General features: G+C 46.7%; 1 protein-coding gene and 1 long non-coding RNA gene across 5 annotated transcripts in view; one reads left to right on the top strand and one right to left on the bottom strand.

Moving 5' to 3' along the window:
* Positions 1-7405, bottom strand: part of VWF (von Willebrand factor) — a 137189-nt gene extending 129784 nt beyond the window's left edge. For 2 of the 4 annotated variants that reach the window (XR_012324549.1, XM_033867160.2), the window contains exons 1-3: positions 6965-7213; positions 5750-5804; positions 4110-4274 (exon numbers count right to left, since the gene is read on the bottom strand). Coding sequence is in view for 3 of the 4 variants with exons in the window: in XM_033867160.2 (XP_033723051.1) it covers positions 4110-4274; positions 5750-5804 (220 nt within the window). In the remaining variant the exon portion in view is untranslated. Of the gene's footprint in view, positions 1-4109; positions 4275-5749; positions 5805-6964 lie in introns of all 4 variants that reach the window. The other 2 variants (XM_033867156.2, XM_073789125.1) reach the window with 2 other exon arrangements.
* An 8586-nt stretch (positions 7406-15991) lies between these two features.
* LOC141275908 (uncharacterized) lies at positions 15992-20377 on the top strand. The gene is made up of 3 exons (XR_012324551.1): positions 15992-16086; positions 16213-16431; positions 20239-20377. It is a non-coding gene; the product is annotated as an uncharacterized lncRNA (long non-coding RNA).
* The last annotated feature ends 3217 nt before the right edge of the window (positions 20378-23594 follow it).

Raw genomic sequence — 23594 nt, 5'->3', positions numbered from 1 at the left:
TCTCACTGCCGAGGGCCTGGGTTCAATCCCTGCTCAGGGAACTAAAAATCCCACAAGCCACGAGGTGCGGCCAAAAATAAAGAAAAGAAGCTGCCGGCGAGCCCCGGGGCGGGAAGACGCTCCCACGGTCTGCAGACCTGCAGGCCCGCACTTCCTGTAACTGCCGGAAGAGGGGCGAGGCATCCGTCCCAGAGGAGAGCTATAAGGAAGCTCTGCCCGCGGCCCCATCTCCAGTCTGGCCTCTTGAATTCAGGAACTGAGGCTCTAAGTAAGGGAACAAGGCCTCCCCCAGGTGAGCGAGGAGCATTCAGGGAAGCAGGGGGCAGCTGGGAGCAGAGTCAGACCCGAGTGCTTTCTCTGAGTCTAGAGTGTGGGAGTCACTACTCTGTGTTTCTAACGAACACTCCATTCTCCACTCCTGTGATTCTGATGCAGGCGATCACTGTCCGAAAGCTGCACGACAGCGATCTGGAGTGACCTGGCCACATACTGATAGGGAGGCAGAGGCTCACACTGGGGAGTTCACCAGAACCTTGCTGGGTGTCCGTGGCTCTCTCGGGGCTGCTCTGGGAGCCACATCCCGCAGGGTGGCTCAGGGGCCACCAGAACTCCCGGGTCCCCGTGCTGGCCGGCTAGGAGCCTTGACCTGGGACCCTGGATGGAGCCTGCCGGACCGGGAGCCGACATCAGAACAAGGGGCCTCGCCTTGGCACCAGGTGGCCCTTGATGCTCGGACACAAACACTTTACCCAGGATGCGAACAAGGTTCACGGGAGAGGAACGGGAATTTGCGATTTAGAAGCGAGGAAACAGGATGTCATTGGAGAACAATGGAGCAGAGACGTGTGGGAGGGCACAGCCGCGCCTGCAGGATGGAAAGGCAGCGTCCAGGGGTGCTGGGCCCCTTGGCACCTCCGGCCCCCTGAGCAGCGGTGCCAGCCCACCCTGCCGGGCTCAGCTCCTCAGATTATCCCTCTCCTGCCAATACCCCCCTCCCACCCCTAAAAAACAGAAAAAGTAGCCGCCCATGCTCTCTGATGTTAGCAGCACGATTTTGGGTGGGAATTAAACTATTCTACATCGAAATGGGATTGATCTACAGCCTAACTTAAGCCAACTACCTGCCAGAAAATTGACACTTGACAAGAGCAAATTGTAAGAAAAGGAGGACACAGAGGGGGTATCCCACAGAGATGCTCTGAACTAGAGAGCCCTTCCATTCCTCCTTGGCCCCTGAAACCCAGAGAAGGATGGCCAGAGAGGCCAGACTTCTGACACCAACCCACGTGGATGTGAGGCAGAGGGGTCAGTGTTACCCTGACTTTGACAGACATGCCCCCAGGTGCCCACGGTACATTTGTGACACCGTGGATGGACCTTGGAGGCATTGTACTAAGTGAAATAAGACAAAGAGAGACAAATACTGTACGATCTCACGTGTGGACTCTTAAAAAGCAAGCAAAGCAAATGCACTGTGACTTTTAAGGTGGAGAAATCCACGGAAATAAACATTGGGACCACCTGAGGAGGAAGGACCTGGGGCCTTCAGCTTCCCAGGGAAGGTGAGGGGGTGCTTTTTCCCTCCATTGGTGCCTCTGAAGCAAGACGGGTCCCCAGAGTTCAGAGTTCAGGATGACTTCCTCAATTCATCATGCCCTAGGGGTGTCTCTGGTCCTTTTCATCACCTGCCTGGTTACCACGGCCAAGGCCACCCTGCATCCCGCTTCTCTCCCTTTCAGAAGCATCTTGGCAAAGAACCAGTTTCTGCTGAGGCTCTACACTAGCCCCTCATTGCCTGCGAAATCAAGAAACAAACTCCCCCATCAGACAGCAAGACGCAGCCCCATCAGCCTGCCCCCGTGACCCAGTCTTGCACTCCACTATTCCCCAGGCCTGTGCTTCTCAAACTTGGGGCCCCAAACCAGCAGCAGCAGCTGGGAACTTGTTAAGAATGAACATTTCAGGCCCAGCTCCAGATCCACTGACTTAGAAACCTTGGGCGGGGTGGGAGGGATGGAGGACCCCAGCAATCTGTTTTAACCAGCCTCCAGGTGAGCCTGATGTGCGCTGGAAACAGGGTACCACGGCTCCCAGCACAAGGACCTCCCCACTGGGCTGCACGGCCCCGACATGCACCCTTTCCAGAGCCTTCCCTGTGCTCCTGCTGTCCCCTGCATGGGGCATCCTCCCGGTCCTCTCTGCCCAAGCAAAACCCCCTCCTCCAAGGTCCGGCACAACGTGCTGTTCATGAAGCCAGCTCTTCGGTACAGCAGAGCACCGTGCTTCCTGGATCCCCCGTTCGGTGATGACAGAGACCCCCGGGAGCTAAGGAAACAGAGATGAATGTGACATGGTCCTTGCCCTGAGGGATTCACGGAGGAGCAGGGGAAATGGCATTGCAGTGAAGTTCAGACTACTCAAGTCACACTGGGATAGGTTTTCCAGCAGAGGCAGGGCAGGTGGGGAAAAGGCAGGGCAGGAAGGGGGTAGCCAGAGAAGCAGGAGAACCCATGGGACTTCCCTGGAAGTCCAGTGGTAAGGACTCTGCGCTTCCACTGCAGGGGCCTCGGGTTCGACCCCTGGTTGGGGAACCAGGATCCCACATGCCGTGTGGCATGGCCAAAAATTAATTAATTAATTAAAAAAGAAGCAGGAGAACCCAGAGCTAAGGCCAGCTGTCAGCTCACTCAGCAACCAAGCAGAGCCTCGCCCAGCGGTAGACCCAGAGGGTTCTGCTCCCAGCCTTCCTGACTGATGGAGTTAACACCCCAAGATCCCTACAGCCTGCATCTCGTGTGAGGGTCTGGGTGTTGACCAAGATGCTCTCCCTAACCAGTTGTCCATAACCAAACCTGAGTCAGGCTCCTCCGAGCCCTCTCCTCGGTTAGGTGCCCCCACGGACTCTGTCCTTGGCCTGCTTGGTCCAGTTTTAGCAAGAATCCTGCTGGGTCAGTTTAGCGAAAATCCCCTACCCTCCGTATCTGATCATACTCCTTGTAACCCAGCCTGGACATCGTATCACCCCGGCCTCCCTTCAGCAAGAATCCTGTCAAGTTGGTTTAGCCAGAATTCCCCCTGATCCCTGATGTTTCCTCTTAGTCGTTTTCCACCAGCAGCCCACACCCAGCTCCCTGACTATAAGTCCCCACTCGTCTTTGTTATATTCGGAGTGGAGCCCATCTCTCCCCTCTACTGCAAAACCTCCATTGCACTGGTCCGTCCTGAGTAAAGTTTTCCTCGCTCTCCTTATAACTATTGTCACGAAAAATTTTGCTGTAACCGTGTAGGTCTGTCCGTTGCCATCTCCCCTCCACACGCCCCGCCGCGCCAAGGCTAAGGACTCCGCCGCCTTTGCTGGTTTTTGCTGCGTCCCTCACTCATGCACCACACACATCTCGTTAATTGTCGTGAAGGTCACCAAACCACAGTGTTCCATCACTGGCTCCAGCCCCACTCCCAGCCTTGGAAAGTGCCCTCTCTCCCTAACACAGAAGAAAGGTCCTCCTTCCTGACAAGCCCAGGATCGAAAGCCAGCTCTTCCTTTATTATCCGTCAGCACGTGGGAGGGTCGTGCAACCTCCTTGGGCTTCAGTTCTTCATGTGTGAAGGGGGGTGACGGTACCTGCCCCTACATCTCAGAGCTGCTGCACAGGGGCAGAGATAACACGGGCATGACACCAGCACTTTGCCAGGAACACAGGAGGTGCTCGACATCAGCTGATACTCTGAATTCCAGCGAGAACATGCAACCTTCCTTCCCTTTTCTACAGGCTTTTGCTATTAAAAACCACCTTCTGGGTCATCGATTTTCTCGATGCTTCGGGGCTTCCGGAGCATTGCCTGGACCCAGAGCGACAGACTCAACCACTGGAGAAGCACGAAGACTCTCTCCATCCACCAGGCTCCCACGGGTAGGGGCCCAGCGAGAAGCCGAGGGAATCCCCACGTCATGGAGAGGCCGTTCCCCACCATGCTCTCCGCTCAGGCACTGTCCTAAGAGTAGGAAATCCCAACCCGCAATCCCCAAGGCCCTCACCTGCCAGGGCTGAGCTCTGCTGTCCCCACTCCCCACCCGCCTCTGGGTTCCTCCCCTCAGGGCCCCGACTCACCTATGAGAGAGAAGGAGTGTGTCTGGCAGTCCCCCGCCAGGAGATAACTACAGCTTCCCTCAAAGCTGTACATGCTCTCATCAAAGGTGTTGATGGAATCACCTCCGAAGAGGCTGCATCGGGCCATCGACGACCTGCCAAGAGCGCCTTCTCCACAAAGGGCCCCTGGAGGGAAAGGCCACACGTGAGCACAGCTGGTACCACCAGCCCAAACCACTGCAGCCTGGTAGAAACGAGGCTGCGTCTGTTAGAAATTAGGCTCCGGGGAAGACCTTTCCAACCTCAACGACAATAAAGCTGTCGCTTTCAGCCCCAGAATATGACCCAGGACTCGGCAATAATGGAGGAGCTGCCTTCCAGGAAACCTATTCATTTCAATGACATATATTCACTGATTTTAAATGTACTGCGTGCTCATTAGAGAGAATCGGGAGACTATGGAAGAATAACAAAAAGAAATTAAAATCATCTGTAACCAAATTCAGCAGTAACCAGAGTTAACGTTTTAGCATTTATCTTTTATTTCTATGTTACTGTGTATATACACTTACAGATTTTTGGCACATTTGTCGGCATGCGGAGCAAACTGTTTATAACCCGTTGATTTCTCAATATAGTGTAAAGAATGTATCGGGCCATACTTCCAAACCATTTTTGGTGGCTGCACTATACTTTGCCTCTAAATGTATTTGGTACAGGTTCTAGCGTTTCCCAGTTTTCTGATATGTACATAGATTGTACTGAGCATCCTTCTACATTCATCTACTGGTGTATCTTGAATATACTGAATTCTGAACAGATCAACCTGTGTGCCTGACACATAGAATCTGTGAAGTATTGACTCCTGCAGGGTCATATGCTATCTCCTGCCGCTCTCACACTGTGTGTGTGTGTGTGTGTGTGTGTGTGTGTGTGTGTGTTGGCAGGTGGAAACCACAGCTGTCAATCTCTAAGTTTTCTAGATCCCCTGGCACAGAACACACCTAGCAGGAAGATGCAGAGGGTGTGACGAATGCACACTTTGCCCCAGACTAACCTGTGAGCAGTAGGCTGGGTGCTGCTGGCCTAGTCATCTAAATGAAGACTAGGATCAGAAAAGGGTCCCCCTTGCCTTTCACAGACTCAGCATCTCAGTGCGGGAAGGAGGGCAGTGTTGTACAGTGAAGGAGAGCTGGCCTCTGATTTGGGTTCTGTGTGACTTTGGAGCAGTCATTTTTCCTCTCCGACCCTCAGTCTCTGCATCGGTACTATCAGATGTACACCTGTACAACTAGATGAGCTCCACAATCCATTCTAAAGCTAATAATCTTCCCAAGTCTTGGATTCCTTCTTCTCCATCCTCCATCCCCAGCATACAGGACTGTTCTGTGTGGCCCTGGTGCTTCTTAGTTCCCCAATTGGAGAAGACATTTACAGGCACCTGGTCCTTGAGAAACACAAGTCCAGGGCAGTGGGCTCTGCAGAACCTTCATAAGAGGAATTAACCGGGAAGCCAGTGACTCCGGCAGCCCCAGCATGAGCCGAACGTGGGGCTGGGCACACAGGTGCGCTCCAGACACACCTGCAGATCCCTGGCAGGGGGTGGTTCCCAATGGCCCTGAGGCAGGAGTGAAGAGTGGCGGCAGCACCTTTGTACCTACCTGGCAAGGTGAGGGCCAGAGCGAGCAGCAACCTCGTGAGCCTGGCAGGGATCATCTGAGGAGAAGCAGGAGAGTTGAGCTCGCGATCGCTGGCCACACAGGTGGCTGCTATGTGCTCCCGGCCATGCATGAAGTAGGGGGAATTTTTTTCAAGCAAGAGAAGAGAATCACTCTCATTTGCCCCTTAAACATGGACTGCTGGTCCCCAAAATAGCCTGTGGCCAGGCCCAAGAGTAACAATCACTGTGATCCAGGACCCCGGGCATCCTTCCCCGAACAGTGGTCCCTGCTGCACACAGAGAGGAAAGCCCTGCCTTGGCCTCCACCCGCCCCCAGGTGTCATCCCTTGAGCTCCCGCGGCCGCTCAGAGCCGGGGGCACCTCATTCCCTCCTCCTCTTCATCCTTTCATGCTCGGCAGCAAACTGGGGCGTAGGAACTGTCTTGCTTCTGCTCCTACCATGGGCACCAGGCTTTGAGAACACTCAGGAACCAGGCTTTCTGGGCAATCACCCACAATGTACACCAACTCCTCTCTCATCCCCATCCCAGCACCCAGCACAGTGCCCAGCACCCAGGAGGTGTTCAGGCAACATTTGCTGAGTTGATCTGATAAATAGACAGGAGTCTAGCAACCCTGGGTGGTGGGCAAGGTTCCCTGTGGTGTGGCCGCCCCAGAAAACGACAACGGACCCTGGCTGGCCCAGCATACTCCGAGTCCCTTAGGGCCCCGGCCACAGCTCCCTCCTCTGCAAAAGCTGCAAGATTAAGTGCAGTCTGTCACCTGAGATTCCCTGGGGGTGGGGAGCTCCCTTACCACCCACTGCCCCATCCAGCCAAACAAGGGAGAGGAAAACCCCATCCATGATGTATCTGTGGAAGGAACCCTCTAATGTCTGATATGGCCAAGGCTTGGTCTTGGAGCAGGTGCCCAACACACAGGTACATCAGGCTGCTTCCAGAAGGTACCCAGAGGTGAGGGCAGAGCTCATTCCTGTCCCATCTGGTCAAGTATTACAAGCAGTAAAGCCCAGGCAGTAGCGTAGGCAGCCACAGGACCTCCAGAGGCAAGTGGAAGAGGTAGCGTTAGAGGGTCCCTGGCTGTGAATCACCCTGCAAGCTAGTCCAGGGATGGAGAACCCCAGCTCCCCAGCGGTGAGGATCAGTCCTGCATCTTCCTCCCACTACGAGCCAGCCCTCTTCCCCAAAGACCATACCTTCCCCTGCAAATGGGGACTGCGGGTGACCCCAAGGTCCTTCGGGAAACTCAGCCTCCGCAGTGGTGCCGCCAGCCCTAGGCCATGCTCTCCAGGACCTTCCGTGGCTTGGGACTGTCTTGCTGGTGAGTGACCCCCGTGCTGTGGACACCCTGGGCCGAGGGGAGATAAAGCCCAAGCTGTGACGTCCGTCAGCCCCGCTTTCCCACCACAATAGCTGTGAGCTGCCACCACAGGGGACAGGCCTCCTCCTAATGACCGAGAGGAAACAATGAACGGAAATGGTATTAGAAACACCTCCAAGGCGATAAGGCTTTGAACGCTTTGGTGGGAGGCTTCCTAGCAGCTGCCCTAAGGAGCTGCCTGGCCCTCCTGGCGCCCCTACACAGGCGCAGGTCCCCCCTCAGACAGTGCCCCACAGACGGCAGGACCAGGAAGGCTGGCTGTCCGGGGCAGGCCAGTGCAGGCCAGGGAAGAATCCAGACTGGAGCAACTGAACTTTCGGATCCGGTTTCCAGGGCCAGACTCCAGGGAAGTTCGGAAAAACACCTCAGCCTGAGCCAATTTAGCAGCCGTGTTTAGAGGAAGGAGAGAGCTGATGCATCCTGTCCCGCTAGGTGCGAGTGATCCGGTTCCAGCCCTGATGGGAACTGTCAGTGTGGGTCCTGGCCAGAGAATGGCCAAGTTAAAGATGAGGGGCCTGGTCACTATTCCAGGCCTTTCTGAAATGATGGCTGGACCGTCAGATGCTAGAACTCTTCCCGAAGACACTTCCAACCACCTCTGCTGCCCTCACTCCTCCCTGACCTTACACACACACACACACACACACACACACACACACACACACACACACAAACACACCACACACCATATACACAACACACACACACAACACACACTATATACACAACACACACACATACACCACCACAAACACACTATATACACAACACACACTATGTACACAACATACACATACATACAACACACACACTATATACACAACACACACACATACACTGCCACAAACACCACACACACCATACACACACCACACATCACGTACACACACACCACATACACACCACACACCATACACACACACATACACCACCACAAACACCACACACACACCATACACACATCACACATCACATGCACATACCACATACACACCACACACAACACACACAATACACACACATACACGCCACCACATGAACCACACACACACCATACACACACCACACATCACATACAACATACGCACACACCACATACACACCGCACACCATATACACAACACACACACCATACACACACCACACATCACATACACATACACCACAAACATACACACCACACACACCAATCTTTCTTCGCAACCTCTAATTCCCTGGAGCCTAATTCTCAATCAACTGCTAAACTAATTCTTGCTAAAAGAGGTAGCCAATAAAACGGAGGAGGATGGGGACTCTCATGCTGGGACCCCAGGCTCTGTGACAGGCAGCCTAAGACACATCTCAGTGAGGAAGCCCACACTGCTGCTTCTCATGTCATGGCACCTGCCCTAAGAGTCTGGGAAACGTTTTGTCCCCAACCTCCCCCACCCCATGCACACCCCTCACACCCCACCACTCCCTTTACTGCCCCAGGAGAGGAAGATGTTCCCAAGAAAGAAGTGGCAGAAGAGGCAGAATTAGCATGATATAGCAGAAAAGCCACTTAAGGATTTCCATTTCAAACTTTTCTTTTTACTAGATAACCTGAAAATCCACCTACTACAAAACATCTCGAAATGCTGTGTTAAATATAACAAATGTTCTTTTCCTTTTTTAATATTTATTTATTTGGCTGCACTGGGTCTTAGTTGCGGCACCCAGGATCTTTAGTTGCAGCACATGGGCTCTTTTAGTTGCAGCATGTGCCTCTTAGTTGCAGCATGCGGGATCTAGTTCCCTGACCAGGGATCAAACCCAGGCCCCCTGCACTGGGAGCATGGAGTCTTAGACACTGGACCACCAGGAAGTCCCAACAAATGTTCCTTAGAAGCACAGCTAGGGCTTCCCTGATGGCGCAGTGGTTAAGAATCTGCCTGCCAATGCAGGAGACATGGGTTCAAGCCCTGGTCTGGGAAGATCCCACATGTCGTGGAGCAACTAAGCCTGTGCACCACAACTACGCTCTAGAGCCCGTGAACCACAACTACTGAAGCCCGCATGCCTAGAGGCTGTGCTCCGCAACATGAGAAGCCACCGCAGTGAGAAGCCTGCGCACTGCGATGAAGAGTAGCCCCTGCTTGCTGCAACTAGAGAAAGCCCACGCACAGCAACAAAGAACCAATGCAGCCAAAAATAAATAAATAATAAATAAATTTAAAAGAAAAAGACAAATGACCCGAATAGAATGGGCAAAAGACTTGAATTGACATTTCTCCAAAGAAGATATACATACACAAGGGCCAAAAAATTCATGAAAAGATGCTCAGCATCATTAGTTATCAGCGACACGTGAATCAAAACCACGAGGTACCACTTCACACTTCATTAGGATGGATATAGTAAGAAGCGAAAAGTGTTGGAGAGACTGTGGAAAACTTGAATCCCTCACCTCGTGCATTGTTGGTGAGAATGTGAAATGGTGCAATTCTTGCGGAAAATAGTCTGGTGGTTCTTCAATAAGTTAAACATAAAATACCATATTACCCAGCAATTCCATTCCTAGGTATATACTCAGGAAAATTAAAAACAGGTGTTTAGGGACTTCCCTAGTGGCACAGTGGTTAAGAAACCGCCTGCCAGTGCAGGGGACACGGGTTCAAGCCCTAGTCCAGGAAGATCCCACATGCCAAGGAGGAATTCAGCCTATGCGCCACAACTACCGAGCCTGCGCTCTAGAGTCCGTGCTGCACAACAAAAGAAGCCAAGGCAAGGAGAAGCCCGCACACCACAACAAAGGGTAGCCCCCACTCGTTGCAACTAGAGAATGCCCGTGCACAGCAACGAAGACCCAACACAGAAAGAATAGAAAGAAAGAAAGAAAGAAAGAAAAGAAAGAAAGAAATCATAGACTAAAGAGCAGGAATTGAAAACAAAAGAATAAGACATCACTAGAAAAGAAGAGGAAGACTTGAAAAAGAACTTTTAGACAACTATAATCCAATAAAAAATTTTTTAAAAAAGAACTTATAGAAGTGAAAATATATAGTAAATTAATTTCTAAAATTCCAGTACAAACACCAGACATCTCAGAAGAAAAATTTGCTGGAAGATAGAGTTTAGGAAATTATAAGGAGATGAAAAACGATAGAAGGAGAAGATCCAAAAAGAAGTACTGAGAATATGTCCTTCAATGTAGATTCCCATCCACGCTACCTTAGCTTGAATGCCACTCCCTCCCCCAACCCCAAAGCAGGCCCTGAGAATTTTAGTGCAGATAATTTATTTGGGAAAGCAGGAAACACTGGCAGGCAAGTGGAGATATGATATGGGGAAGGGAGAACAGCCAATAAAAGGTGTTTATTAAGCCAGTCACCACATGGTCAGCTGAGCTTCATCCACGAGGAAAGTCTAGGAGAAAGGTTAAGACACATGCCACAGAATTATCCCACTCCTGGGTCAAGAAAGCAGAGGTATTTCTAAAATACCCTACACTGGTCCTTAACTGTCGAGGGCTGCTCCTGGGCTCATTAACTCCTCAATACTCTGGGCCTTGAGCACAGAGGTTCAGACCCTGGCAGTCTAGAAGAAGCACATGAAGGTTAATGTCAGGCGTGTGTGTGAGGGGGTTAACTAGGTAGTTAAATTATCATTCAGAGATTGGGGAAAGTAGAAACATTTTTTCAGAAAACAGGCAGTGTGTTTATTATTAACAGTCCTTTCTGAAAGAACTACTCAAGAAGATACTTCAGGAAGAAGAAAATTAAACCCACGAAGAAGAAAATGCCAGAGGAAAAGATAAAGAAAGAAATTGGTAAATATGGGGGTATAGAGGAGCAGGCAGTGATTCGCACAAAACAATAACAATAATAAGGATAAACTGGAGAGTTAAAAAATAAGATGGAACCAAAGTACCAGACAGCAATAGCACCTAGGATGGTGGGGGGAGGGGGTGATGAGAGTGGAAGTGTAGTAAGGTCCTTGTATTGCTCAGAAGAAAGAAAGAGGTGGTAACTGTAGACTTTGCGGTGGCTAGAATGCACAGTCAAATTTTAAGATAGGATGCTAAAAGAATAGAATTGAATGTATGTTTTCCAAACCATTGAGGGGTGGAGGGTGGGGAGCTGGCAGCAAAGAAATCTAGACTCACCCAGGAGAAAACAAAGAAACAGCACGACAAATAGTATAAAATAAGATAGCAAAAATGCAAACAATGATAGTCAACAGTAAAAAGAAACAGATTATCAGGTTGGATGACACACATCTAGCAACGTTTAAGAGCTAGGCCTAAAACATAAAGACACAATACTTCAAGGAAAAAAAAAACAGAAAAGCCAAATGATAACCAAGAGACAGCTGATTATACTACTATCAGACAAAACAGACCTTAAGAAAAAAAGTCATTATTACAGACAAAGGGGATACAAAGAAGATAAAAAGAGAAATGTACCAGGAAGCTATAATTATGTGCACTGCATAATATCAGCTCGAAATGTATAAAGAAAAAAATTATTGAATTATAAGGCAAGGTGGAAAAAGCTTTGGGTAAAAATTAACAACATCCACTTATGGAAAACAAGCACACAAAAACATCTCTGTAACCCACAAAAAGAAGGGAGTGTCCTTGACCTGAGTAATAGAGCAAACCTCACAATTATGGTAAAAATATAAGCCACTTTCCCTTTAAAAGTCAGAACAAAAATGCTCAGTATCATCGCTGCTAGTCAACATCGGATCAGATGTCCAGGTCAGTACAGAAAAAAAGAAAAAAAAGAAAAGGAAAGGAAATATAAGGTATATGGCTTCAAAAAGAAACAGCAAGAGGGATTTCCCTGATGGTCCAGTGGTTAAGACTCTGTGTTTCCAATGCAAAGGGCACAGGTTTGATCCCTGGTCAGGGAACTAAGATCCTGCATTCCGTGTGGTACAGCAAAAGAAAAAAAAAAAAGTGCAAGACAGTTATTATTTAAAGATATGACTGTCTATGTAGAAAAAATTCCAGAGAATTCTACATAAGAGAATTTTATTAGAGTTCAGCAGTTTGCTAAAATAAGATTAACCTTTAAAATCTATTATGTTCCTGTATAATTACAAAATGTAATATTTAAAGTGACACTATTAGTAAAACAACAAAGTGACCCTATTAGTAAAACAACAAAAAATAAATACAATAAGAATATAATAAAAATAAATTATTCTTAAGAATAAATAATTCTTAAGAATACATACAATAAAATCTGCACACAACCATTATGCAGAAAATCGTAAATTTTATTGCAAGGAATAACAGAAGACCCAACAGGGAGATACACTGTGTTCATACTTACTGAAATCACAGGACTGTAAAGATGCCAATTATCTCCAAATTAGTGTATAAATTAAATGAAATTCCAATCAAAATGTAACAGGGTTTTTCATGAAATTAGACAAGCTGATACAAAATCCTTGTGGAAAGCAAAAGATTAAGAATAGTTCAGACAATTTCAAATTTTAAATCGTCAATAAAAATGGACAATGGCTATTATCAAAAAGATAAGTTTTTATTATCAAAAAGGTAAAAAATAATAAATGTTGGTGAGGATGTGGAGAAATGAGAACACTTGTGCACTGTTGGTGGGAATATAAACTGGGAGAGCCACTGTGGAAAACAATATGGAGATTCCTCAAAAAAATTTAAATAGAACTACCATATGATCTAGTAATCCCACTTCCCTGTATATATCTGAAAGAAATTAAATCACTATTTCAAAGAAATGTCTGCACCCTCATGTACATTACAGCATCATTCACAGTAGCCAAGATAGGGAAACAACTGATATATCCATTGATAGAGGAATGGATATAGAAAATGTGGTATATATACAATGGAATATTATTATTCAGCCATAAAGAGGTGGAAATCTTGCCATTTGCAACAATGGGGATGAAACTTGAGGGCATTATGCTAAGTGAAATAAGCCAGAGAAATACAAATACGTGATCTCACTTATACATGAAATCTAAAACAAAAACTCACTTATACGTGAATGATGTCACTTATATGTGAATGATCTCACTTCTACATGAAATCTGAAACAAAAACTCACTTATACATGAATGATGTCACTTATATGTGAATGATGTCACTTATATGTAAATGATCTCACTTATACGTGAATGATGTCATTTGTACGTGAATGATCTCACTTATACGTGAACAATCTCACTTATACGTGAAATCTAAAACAAAAACAAACAACAACAGCAACAACAACAAAACAAGAAACCAAGGTCATAGAAACAGAGAACAGATTGGTGGTTGTCAGAGGCAGGGGCTAAGGGGTGGGCAAAATGGGTGAAGGGGGTCAAAAATACAAACTTCCAGTTATAAAATAGGTAAGTCATGGGATGTATTATACAGCATGGTGATTACAGTTAATAATACGGTATTCAGTATTGGAAAGTTGCTGAGAGAGTGGATCTTAAAAGTTCTCATCACAAGAAAAAAAGTTGTTATTGTAACTATGTGTGGTGGTAGATGTTAACATGTTACTTAGACCAATTGAGGTGACCATTTCACAATATTTACAAATATCAAATCATTATATTGTATACCTGAAACCAATACAATGTTACATGTCTGTTATACCTTTTTTTTGGCGGGGGGGGCTGTGCCATGCAGTTTGTGGGATCTTAGTTTGTCCACCAGGGATTGAACCCAGGCCACGGCAGTAAGAGTGCTGAGTCCTAACCACTGGACTGACAGGGAATTTCCTTTCTTTTTATTTTTTTAAATTATATCTTAATTTTTAAAAAAAAATTAAGGTATGGACAAACTACCAAGTAACAATAGATAAGTGATACAGAAAGGCAATTCACAGAAAAGAAAAAAAACCATTTGGCTTGTAAACATATGAAAAATCATTCAACCCCGCTGGTCACTAGGGAAATCCAAAATAAAACCACATAGCTATCTTCCCATCACATTGGCCAGGATGCGGGGCTATTGGAAATATTTGCTGTTGTTAGGACAAGTGGTGTATCACTTTGGAGGAAAATCTGGAAATAGCTAAGAGATTTAAAGTTGCTCTTCCCATGGCCCAGTACATGCACTCCTGGGCATATCACTTGGCGAAACTTTCACCTACGTGCACAAAGCGACTTGCACAGAATGTTCACTGCAGCAGTGAATGTAGTTCACAAGCATGTAAACAACTAAATACACTTCAACAGTATGAATAAATAAATGGTGATACATTCATCCTATGAAATACCAAACAGCAGTCAAAAATAATCAAGGCTGGGTTTCCCTGGTGGCGCAGTGGTTGAGAGTCCGCTTGCCGATGCAGGGGACAGGGTTCGTGCCCCGGTCCGGGAAGATCCCACATGCCGCGGAGCGGCTGCGCCCGTGAGCCATGGCCACTGAGCCTGCGCGTCCGGAGCCTGTTGCTCCGCAACGGGAGAGGCCACCACAGTGGGAGGCCCGCGTACCGCAAAAAAAATAAAATAAAAATAATAATAATAATCAAGGCTACATCTACCAACATGGATAAAACCCCAAAATAATGTTGAGCAGAAAATAAAACAAGTGTCAGAGACTCTCTACAGCACAATAGCATTTATGTAAAGCTAAATAAAGACCATGTAAAATAAAACAGTATATTACTGTTTATAAATATGTTTAATTGCAGGAAAAGTCAACATGTATGGTGGATAACCACTAAATTCAGGGTAGTGGTCACCTTTAGGAAGGAAGAGAGAAGATGGGATCCAGAGAGTGGTGCATGTAAATGTTTTATTTACTTAATAATTCCAAAAATATAAGACAAATATGGAAACACATTAAGAAGACTGGAACATGCCAAAACATGGAAACAACCTAAATGTCCATCAACAGATGAATGAATAAAGATGTGGTACATATATACAATGGAATACTACTCAGCGATAAAAAAGAACGAAATAATGCCATTTGCAGCAACATGGGTGGACCTAGAGATTATCATACTAAGTGAAGTAAGTCAGAAAGAGACAAAGGCTGTATGATATCACTTATATGTGGAACCTAAAATATGGCACAAATGAACCTATCTATGAAACTGAAACAGAATCAGGGACATAGAGAAAAGACTGGTGGTTGCCAAGGGGGAGGGGGGTGGGAGAGGGTTGCATAGGGAGTTTGGGATTAGCAGACGCAAACTGGTATATAGTATGGATAAACAACGAGGTCCTACTGTATAGCACAGGGAACCATATTCAATATCCTGTGATAAACCATAATGGAAAAGAATATGAAAAAGAATATATATATGTATAACTGAGTTACTTTGCTATACGGCAGTAATTAACACAACATTGTAATTCAACTACACTTCAATAAAAAAATAAATTTTTATAAAAAGATGGCTGGAACATGGATATCTTTATATTATCCTCTAGTTTTCTGGACAGTTGAAATTTTCACTTACAAGATAAAGCCCTGATGCCAGTGACCTCAGCGCGTTGGCTTTGCTCTCACAAATAGCAGAGGGACCAGCATCCTTGCACACCCATCTTCACATACAAGGCCTATTGCTAAACTCCTAGATGTGAAAAAAACCACTGGGTTAAAAGTCACAAAAATTGTTAAGACATATACATCCTGCCAAGAACTATATCAATTTACCCTTCTATGGCATTTTATTAGTTATGGACTGAATGTTTATGTCCCCCGAAATTCATATTTTGAAGTCCTAACCCCCAACGTGATGGCATAGGGAGATGAGGCCTTTTGGAGGTATTTAGGGTTAGATGAGGTTGTAAGTGTGGGGCCCCCCATGGAGGGATTAGTGCCCTTATAAGAACAGAAGCAACACCAGCGTTTTCTCTCTCTACTGTATGAGGACACAGGGAGAAGACAGCCATATGCAAGCCAGGAAGCAGGCCCTCACCAAGAACCAAATCTGCAAGCACCTTGTTCTTGGACTTTCAGCCTCCAGAACTGTGAGAAATAAGTGTCTGTTGTTTAAGCCATCCACTCTATGGTATTTTGTTACAGCAGCCGGAGCTGACTAAGACAGTTATTTTTTTATTATTCAGTAATTTTTTTTTTTTTTTTTTTTTTTGCAGTACACGGGCGTCTCACTGCTGTGGCCTCTCCCATTGCAGAGCACAGGCTCCGGACGCGCAGGCTCAGCGGCCATGGCTCACGGGCCCAGCCGCTCCGCAGCATGTGGGATCTTCCCGGACCTGGGCACGAACCGGTGTCCCCTGCATCGGCAGGTGGACTCTCAACCACTGCACCACCAGGGAAGCCCTATTATTTAGTAATTTAACTGGCAAAAACTGGTATGAGATTATTTTTTAATATTCAACCCTTTAAATATTGGGGGGATGTTTTCTAATATTGTCCATTTGTATTTCTTCTTTTGTGAATTTCTGGCTAGTTTGTTTATTTATTTATTTATTTATTTATTTATTTATTTATTTATGTATTTGGCTGCATTGGCTCTCCGGTGCTGCGTGGGGTCTCTCTCTAGTTACCACGAGCGGGGGCTACTCTTTGTTGCAGAGCACGGGTTTCTCATTGCGGTGGCTTCTCTTGTTGTGGAGCACAGGCTCTAGGCATGCAGGCTTCAGTAGTTGTGGTACACAGGCTCAGTAGTTGTGGCTTGAGGGCTCTAGAGCACAGGCTTAGCTGCTCCGTGGCATGTGGGATCTTCCCGGACCAGGGCTCGAACCCGTGTCCCCTGCATTGTCAGGTGGATTCTAAACCAATGCACCACCAAGGAAATCCCCTGGCTAGTGTCTTTAGCTCATTTTCAATGGAGATGTTTATCTTTTCCTATTGATTTCTAAAAGCTCCTTAGAGATTAGGAATAATAGTTTTGTTTCCTCACGTTAATATGTGAATCTTTTTCTGTTCTTCATTTACCTTTAATTTTTACTTATGGTGGGGTTTTTATGGGGTTTGGGGGATTTATGATGCTCTGGGGGCGAGGGGTGTTAGGTATCATGGGTACAAAGTAAAAGTACAAACACAAAATGTTTGAAAGGAAACACTGAAAAATCAAATCTCCCCTCCTCCCTAGTGGGTGACCAACTGTCCCAGTTTGCCCTGAACTGAGGGATTTTTGGGGACATAGGATTTTCATTACTAAAACTGGGACAGTTCTCAGCAAACTGGGACAGTTGGTCACCCTACCAGCCTCCTAGTTCCCTTCTCAGAGGCAATACTGTCTCCAGTTTCTTGGGTAGCCTTCCAAAAATACTACAAAAGTTTTAAACATTCATCTTCAAATCTGTTGCAGAGAATGTGAATCTTAGCCCAGAAACCTGCATTTGCAAAAGACATGTCAAATCCTTTTAATTTCTTTAAATCAAATTAAATCTAACCTTCTTTACAGTCAGGGTGACACAAGAATCCAGGGGGGTTACGGAGGGCTCAGAAAACACTGATTTCAAATCTTTAGTGCACCCCTCTCTCTGCTTCCCCCTTCCCAAGCCCACACGACTTCTTTTATTTATTTATTTTTTAGGATTTTTTTTGACATGGACCATCTTTAAAGTCTTTATTGAATTAGTTTGAGCTATTTGAAATATTGCTTCCGTTTTTATATTTTGGTTTTTTGGCCACAAGGCACGTGGGATCTTAGCTCCCCGACCAAGGATCAAACCCACACCCCCTGCATTGGAAGGCGAAGTCTTAACCACTGGACCGCCAGGGAAGTCTTCCCACAGGACTTCTTTAAAGTTCAGCAGCCCAGCAACTTCCAGGGCCTGTTGGCATGACCTCTGGGTCTGGCAGCCAATGGCCTCCGGAGACCCCACCACCTCTCTTTCTGTGGACCTTCCTCCTTCTCCGGCCTCATGACCAGTCTTAACTTCCTCCTGGGCCCCCATGGGCACCGGCACCAGACCCCACCATGCACGCCACTCATCGCCCACTGGTCTCGCTCCCCAGACACCTCCTGTGCTCACTCACACAGTTTCACCATCCAAAAGGCACTCCCGCTCCACCCATTCCTTCTCTCTGCTAATTGTCCTTCCCTTGGCCTTTGGTGCCAGGCACTCTGCTACATGCTTCACATGCATTCTTACACTCAATCCCCCTGTAGAGTTTCCTGGGGCTGCAGTAACAAACTATCACCAAGTGGGTGGCTTAATACATCAGAAGTGTATTCCCTCAAAGCTCTGTAGCAGTCCGAAATCAAGATGGCAACAGGGCCAAGCGACTCCAATGGCTCTAAGAGAGAGAGCTTCCTGCCTCTTCCAGCTTCTGTGGGCTCCAGACTTCCCTGGCCGTGGCTGCATCGCTCCAATCCCTGCCTCCGTATTCACACTGTCTCCCCTTCTCCCTCTGTGTCTCCCCTCTGTATTTCTTAAAAAGACACTTGTCATGAGAGCCCATCTATGTACTCTAAGGTGCTCTCATCTTGATATCCTTAAGTATATCTGCAAAGACCCTTTTTCCAAATAAGATCACATTCACAGGTCCCAGGGGTGAGAATGTGGACATACCTTTTGGGGAGGGGCACCATTCAACCCACTACACCTCCTAACAGCCATTCACCCCAGAGATAAGGATGCTGAGGCTCAGACAGGCTAAGTAACTTGCAGAAGATCACCGTGTTACGGAAAGACAGCCGGCTCTGAACCCACGGCTGTCTGATGCAAAGTTCATGTTTTTTCTACTACACGTATACTATTCCAGGAGGCTTTTCTCCTTCCTGCTCCCCTCATCCCCACTTCCCTGTCTAGAAACCACTCTCCTACCTTTGAACCACCCTGGATGCCTCTAGGGAAACTCATCTTGCCTTGTATTTTCCTCTTTAGATCTTATCTCCTCTACTCTTTGCTCTCCTAGAAGACGGACCACGCCTTACCCATCCCTGTAATTTCCCAAGTACGCTGGTCTGAGCAGGGCGCATAGTAAGTGCTCCGGAAATGCTTGATGAACTCCCTGTGTTGCTTCATTAGCATAAAATATTAAAAAGTAGATCCAGGGCTGATATCGCAAGGAAAGAATTGCTCAGAATCTGAGGAAGTTGTTAGCTGCTCTCCAATTTGTCAACACAGAGGTTTAAGAAAAGCACTCACCAGAGGTTCAGGGGGAAATTGCAAAGGGAAAGTCATGGGTTTGCTCTGCTAGGGGACAGTGACATCAGACAGTGACATCAGACCAGGGTCGTGCACCCATTTGTCATTCTGCAGCCGTAACTGGTATGACTCTCCAGGTATGACTCCATATATTTCTAAATGACACTGGAATTTCTATTTTGTCAGAGTGTAACACTCTTGACTGGAATATTAAGCCTATTTTCCTTCAATACAGGGGAACATAGATAAATACAGTTGGGATTCCTGATTGGCTAAGAAGGGAGCCTGTGTAAACCACCAGCTGCAGCGGAGGGTGCGCTGGTGCTGTGAGCAGAGGGCACAGGGCTGCAGGGTGATCAACTCTCCAATGCCGGACTCCACTTAGCACACCTAGACTCCTGCTGTCACCACAAGAGCCACTGTCTTCAGGAAATTCCCAAGTCAGAGGCCAAGACATCGAGTTCTACATTTGACAGGTTAAGCCCAGTGGTTTCAATAGATATTTTATATATTAAATGCAATTGATCAGTAAACACATTTGAAAACTGCCCAGGGTACCTTTTCTGAGTTACTCTTTCGACTGAGGTTGTTGGTTTTCCTGGAATTCTGTAAACTTCTTTGTATATAAAAGCATGCTATTTGAGGGACTTCCCTGGCAGTCCAGGGGTTAAGATTCCGCACTTCCACTGCAGGGGGCGTGGGTTCTATCCCTGGTTAGGGAACAAAGATCCTGCATGCCACACGCAATCTATTAAAAAAAAAAAAGTTTTTAAATAAAAGCGTGCTATTTGAAATGAAAGCTATAGACTGTGGCCCACAGCAGCCTTGAGCTACCCGAGTGTTTGGGTTACATTTACGTAAGTCTGGGGCAAAACTGCACTGACCTGATGGATGCGTCACCAGCCCAGAGCACGCCTCCGCTGCCCTGACCTGTGGCTACCTCTCCCTCCTCTGCCCTCTTACTACTCACTTGGCAAGGACCAACATGATATCTGTCGGCAATGTTCGTATTTTCCTATAACATGTGATGTGCTGTTGCCTTATCTCCCTAATCAGACCACCAGTTCCATGAGAACAGGAATGGAATTTTGAAAACAGCCTGCCTTCCCAGACGACACCCCGTCTCCAGACACAGGACCCTTGGCAAAAGTGACCCTTCAAATCCCTGAGCCCCAGCCCCAGCTCAGGATTTCTGAGCGCACCCCTCTCTAGCGGGGGCACCGCCCCAGGGCAGAGCAGCCCTGCAGCCTCACACCATGGAGGTGAAGCCCCACATCCAGACATTGCTCTGTAGCAACTTCTTAAATACAGACAAAGGGGGCGTGCTAAGAGCTTCAAACAGTGCGAGGGGGTCAAGGGACAGAGCCCTCACGTTCATCCAGGATGATGGCTGCGGAAGGCTTCAGGGAGGGACAGGGTTGACTTGGCCTGGGTAGGGTGGGTAGAATGATCGTTTTAATAGTTTTAATTGCTTTTTTATTATTCTAAAAGTAACATGTGGTCATGGTAGGGGAGAAAAAGTATGGACAAATAAAAATAAGAAAATAAAAATCACCCATAATCCCACTACCCAGAAACAGCCACCATCAACAGTTTAGGATGCTGCTGTCCCGTCTTGTTCAATGTATATGTAATAGAATTTTTAAATAAAATCTTCCTATGCAGGGGTTTTGTAATCTGCTTTTGAATATATCGTAAGTGTTTTTCAACGCATTAATACTTCCGGGTGTTTGGATTTTTGTTCACTGTGTATTTCACTTCTTGTTATTCCACAATTTAACCAGCTCCATATCGTTGGATGTTTATTTAGGTTGGTTCTACTTTTTTCTTTTTGTTAACAATGCTGCATTCAATATCTTGTAATAACCAATAATGGAAAAGAATCTGAAAAAGAATATATACATACATATATATATATATATGAATCACTTTGCTGTATACCTGAAACTAACACAACATTGTAAATCAACTATACTTGAATAAAAAAAATTTTTAAAAAAACATTGCAAAATAAATAAAGTAAAATAAAAAACAATGCTGCAATGAATATCTTTGAAACGGTATCTATGCACAACCCTCAGGATTACTTCCATAGTATGAAATTCCTATACGTGGAAATGGAATTTCTGGGTCAACGGTCATCCACATTTTAAGACCTTTGATGATGAGGCCAAATAGGACTGTGCCAGGTGAAAATGAGGGCAAAGGGCATTTCAGATGCAAAGAAAGAAGTAAAAGCATAGAAGCAGGCAAGCTCTGGGCATGTTAGAATAAATCAGTGCCGTAACAGGCTGGTAGTTAATGCATGTGAAGGAAACTAGTGAGAGATAAGACAAGAAAAAGTGGTAAGACAGCTCGTCAAGGACCCTGAGTCAGGGTTAAGGGTCTGTGTTTCTCCAGTAGACTCTGGGCCAAACACTCTGGCTGCAGTGGAAAGGGATTGTAGGGGGGTTGGATGGACACGGGAGACCAGTCAGGGGGCTAATGGACTCTTCCAGAAGAGGCACAGTGAGGGCCTGAAGAGGGCCATGGGCTTGAGAAGAGAAGAATGGGTACAGTCAACCAGGTGATTGCCCTAAGACATCCTCCCCCTAGTCCCCCAAACCTGTGAATGTCAACTTACAGGGCAAAAGGGACTTTGCAGATGTGGTTCAGTTAAAGATATTGAGATGGGGGATTATCCTAGATTGTCCCAGGAAGCCCAGTCTAATCACGAGGGTCCTTACATGAGAGGCAGGAGGGTCAGGGTCAGGGAAGGTGGGTGCAGAAGCAGAGGTTGGAGTTGTGAGGGGCCACGAGCCAAGGAGTGAGGGCAGCCTGGAGAAGCCAGAAAAGGCGAGGGACACAATCTCCCCTGGAACCTGCACAAGGAACACAGCTCTGCCCATACCTTGACTTTGACCCGTTTCAGACTTCTGACCAAGACTGTAAGATAGCAAACTTCTGTTGTCTTAATCCATTAAGTTGGCGGCAACTTATTAGAGCAGCGATGGGAAACGGACACCGGCTGAGTGCCCTGCTCTCCTGGGGGGTGGTTCCAGGCAGCTCTGCTAAATTGGTGTTGAGAGAACAGTAAGTACCATGAGCTCAAGGAAGAGGGATCCCTGAGGGCCAGGGTGTAAGAGCCTGAAGAACTGGGCTGGGAAGATGAACAGATGCAACCAGAGAAGAAGCTCACATGTGAAGGTGTGACTGTCAGAGGCACTTGGGGCAGGGCTACCCAGAGGCAGGGGGATGGATGAGTTGACCTCTGCCTGCCTGGGGAGTAAGTTCTCCAGGGTGGAGCTGGCACAAATGCAAAAGAACTTCAAGGGGGGAGAGATTTCCTAGCAGGGCTCATCTTTGCCTTCTCATATTTTTGTAGCATCTCTTCTCCTATGCCAACTCCACAGGAAAGAGAACTTTCTTGTCAGTTTATGCCAAATAAACAAACACACCAGATTTCTCAAGCCAGGCTCCCAGGTCCCAGCATATACAGCCAGCACCTCAGCTAAAGGGAAGCCGTCCTCCTCCACTTCCTCTCCTCCAGGGACATCTGTGGGCGAAATAGTATGCTCACTTCCTGCCTTCAGGACGACCATCAAAGTAATGAAATGTCTACTATCAAAAGGATGCACAACTGCAGACTAATCTTCTCATGTTCTCCGTAACTATGACAGACACCACACTATTATTGCCACAGAGTTAAAGAGGGCTCAGACCGCTACATCTTGTGGAGTTTCTGGTCCTAGTAGCCCAGTAGGATTCCTGAACCACTATCCCAGGAGCTGGGGTTCTAATTTTACAGATAGAAAGTTACAGATTCTGAATTTGCCTGCATCTTATAAAATAGCTTCAAAATACATAAATCGATAAATCAACTTTAAAGTCTTTCTCAATTGTCCATAAGTCAAGCAGATAAACTTGGTAAAATGAAGATTTTTTTAAACAACTGTTAAACCCAGTAATTGTACCCTTGGGTATTTATGCCAGAGAAGTAGAAACTTAGGTTCACACAAACTCTTACACATGAATGTTCATAGCGGCTTTATTCATAATACTGTAGTTAAAAACTGGAAACAACCCAGATGTCCTTCATTGGGTTAACAGCTAAACAAACTGGTCAATCCATACATGAAATACTACTCAGCAATAAGAAAGAATAAACTGGGACTTCCCTAGTGGTCCAGTGGTTAAGAATCCGCCTTCCAATGCCGGGGATGTGGGTTCGATCCCCGGTCGGGGAACTAAGATCCCACATGCCGCGGGGCAACTAAGCCCGCGCGTGCTCTAGAGCCCACGTGCCACAACTACAGAGAAGCCCACATGCAGCATCGAAGAGCCTGCGTGCCGCAACTAAGTCCCAATGCAGCCAAATAAATAAAGTAAAAAAAAGAAAGAATAAACTATTGATATATACACAACAACATGTG

The sequence above is a fragment of the Tursiops truncatus genome, chromosome 11, assembly GCF_011762595.2.
Source record: "Tursiops truncatus isolate mTurTru1 chromosome 11, mTurTru1.mat.Y, whole genome shotgun sequence".
In the NCBI taxonomy this organism is placed as follows: domain Eukaryota; kingdom Metazoa; phylum Chordata; class Mammalia; order Artiodactyla; family Delphinidae; genus Tursiops; species Tursiops truncatus.
This window is presented reverse-complemented; position numbering and strand designations above follow the sequence as displayed.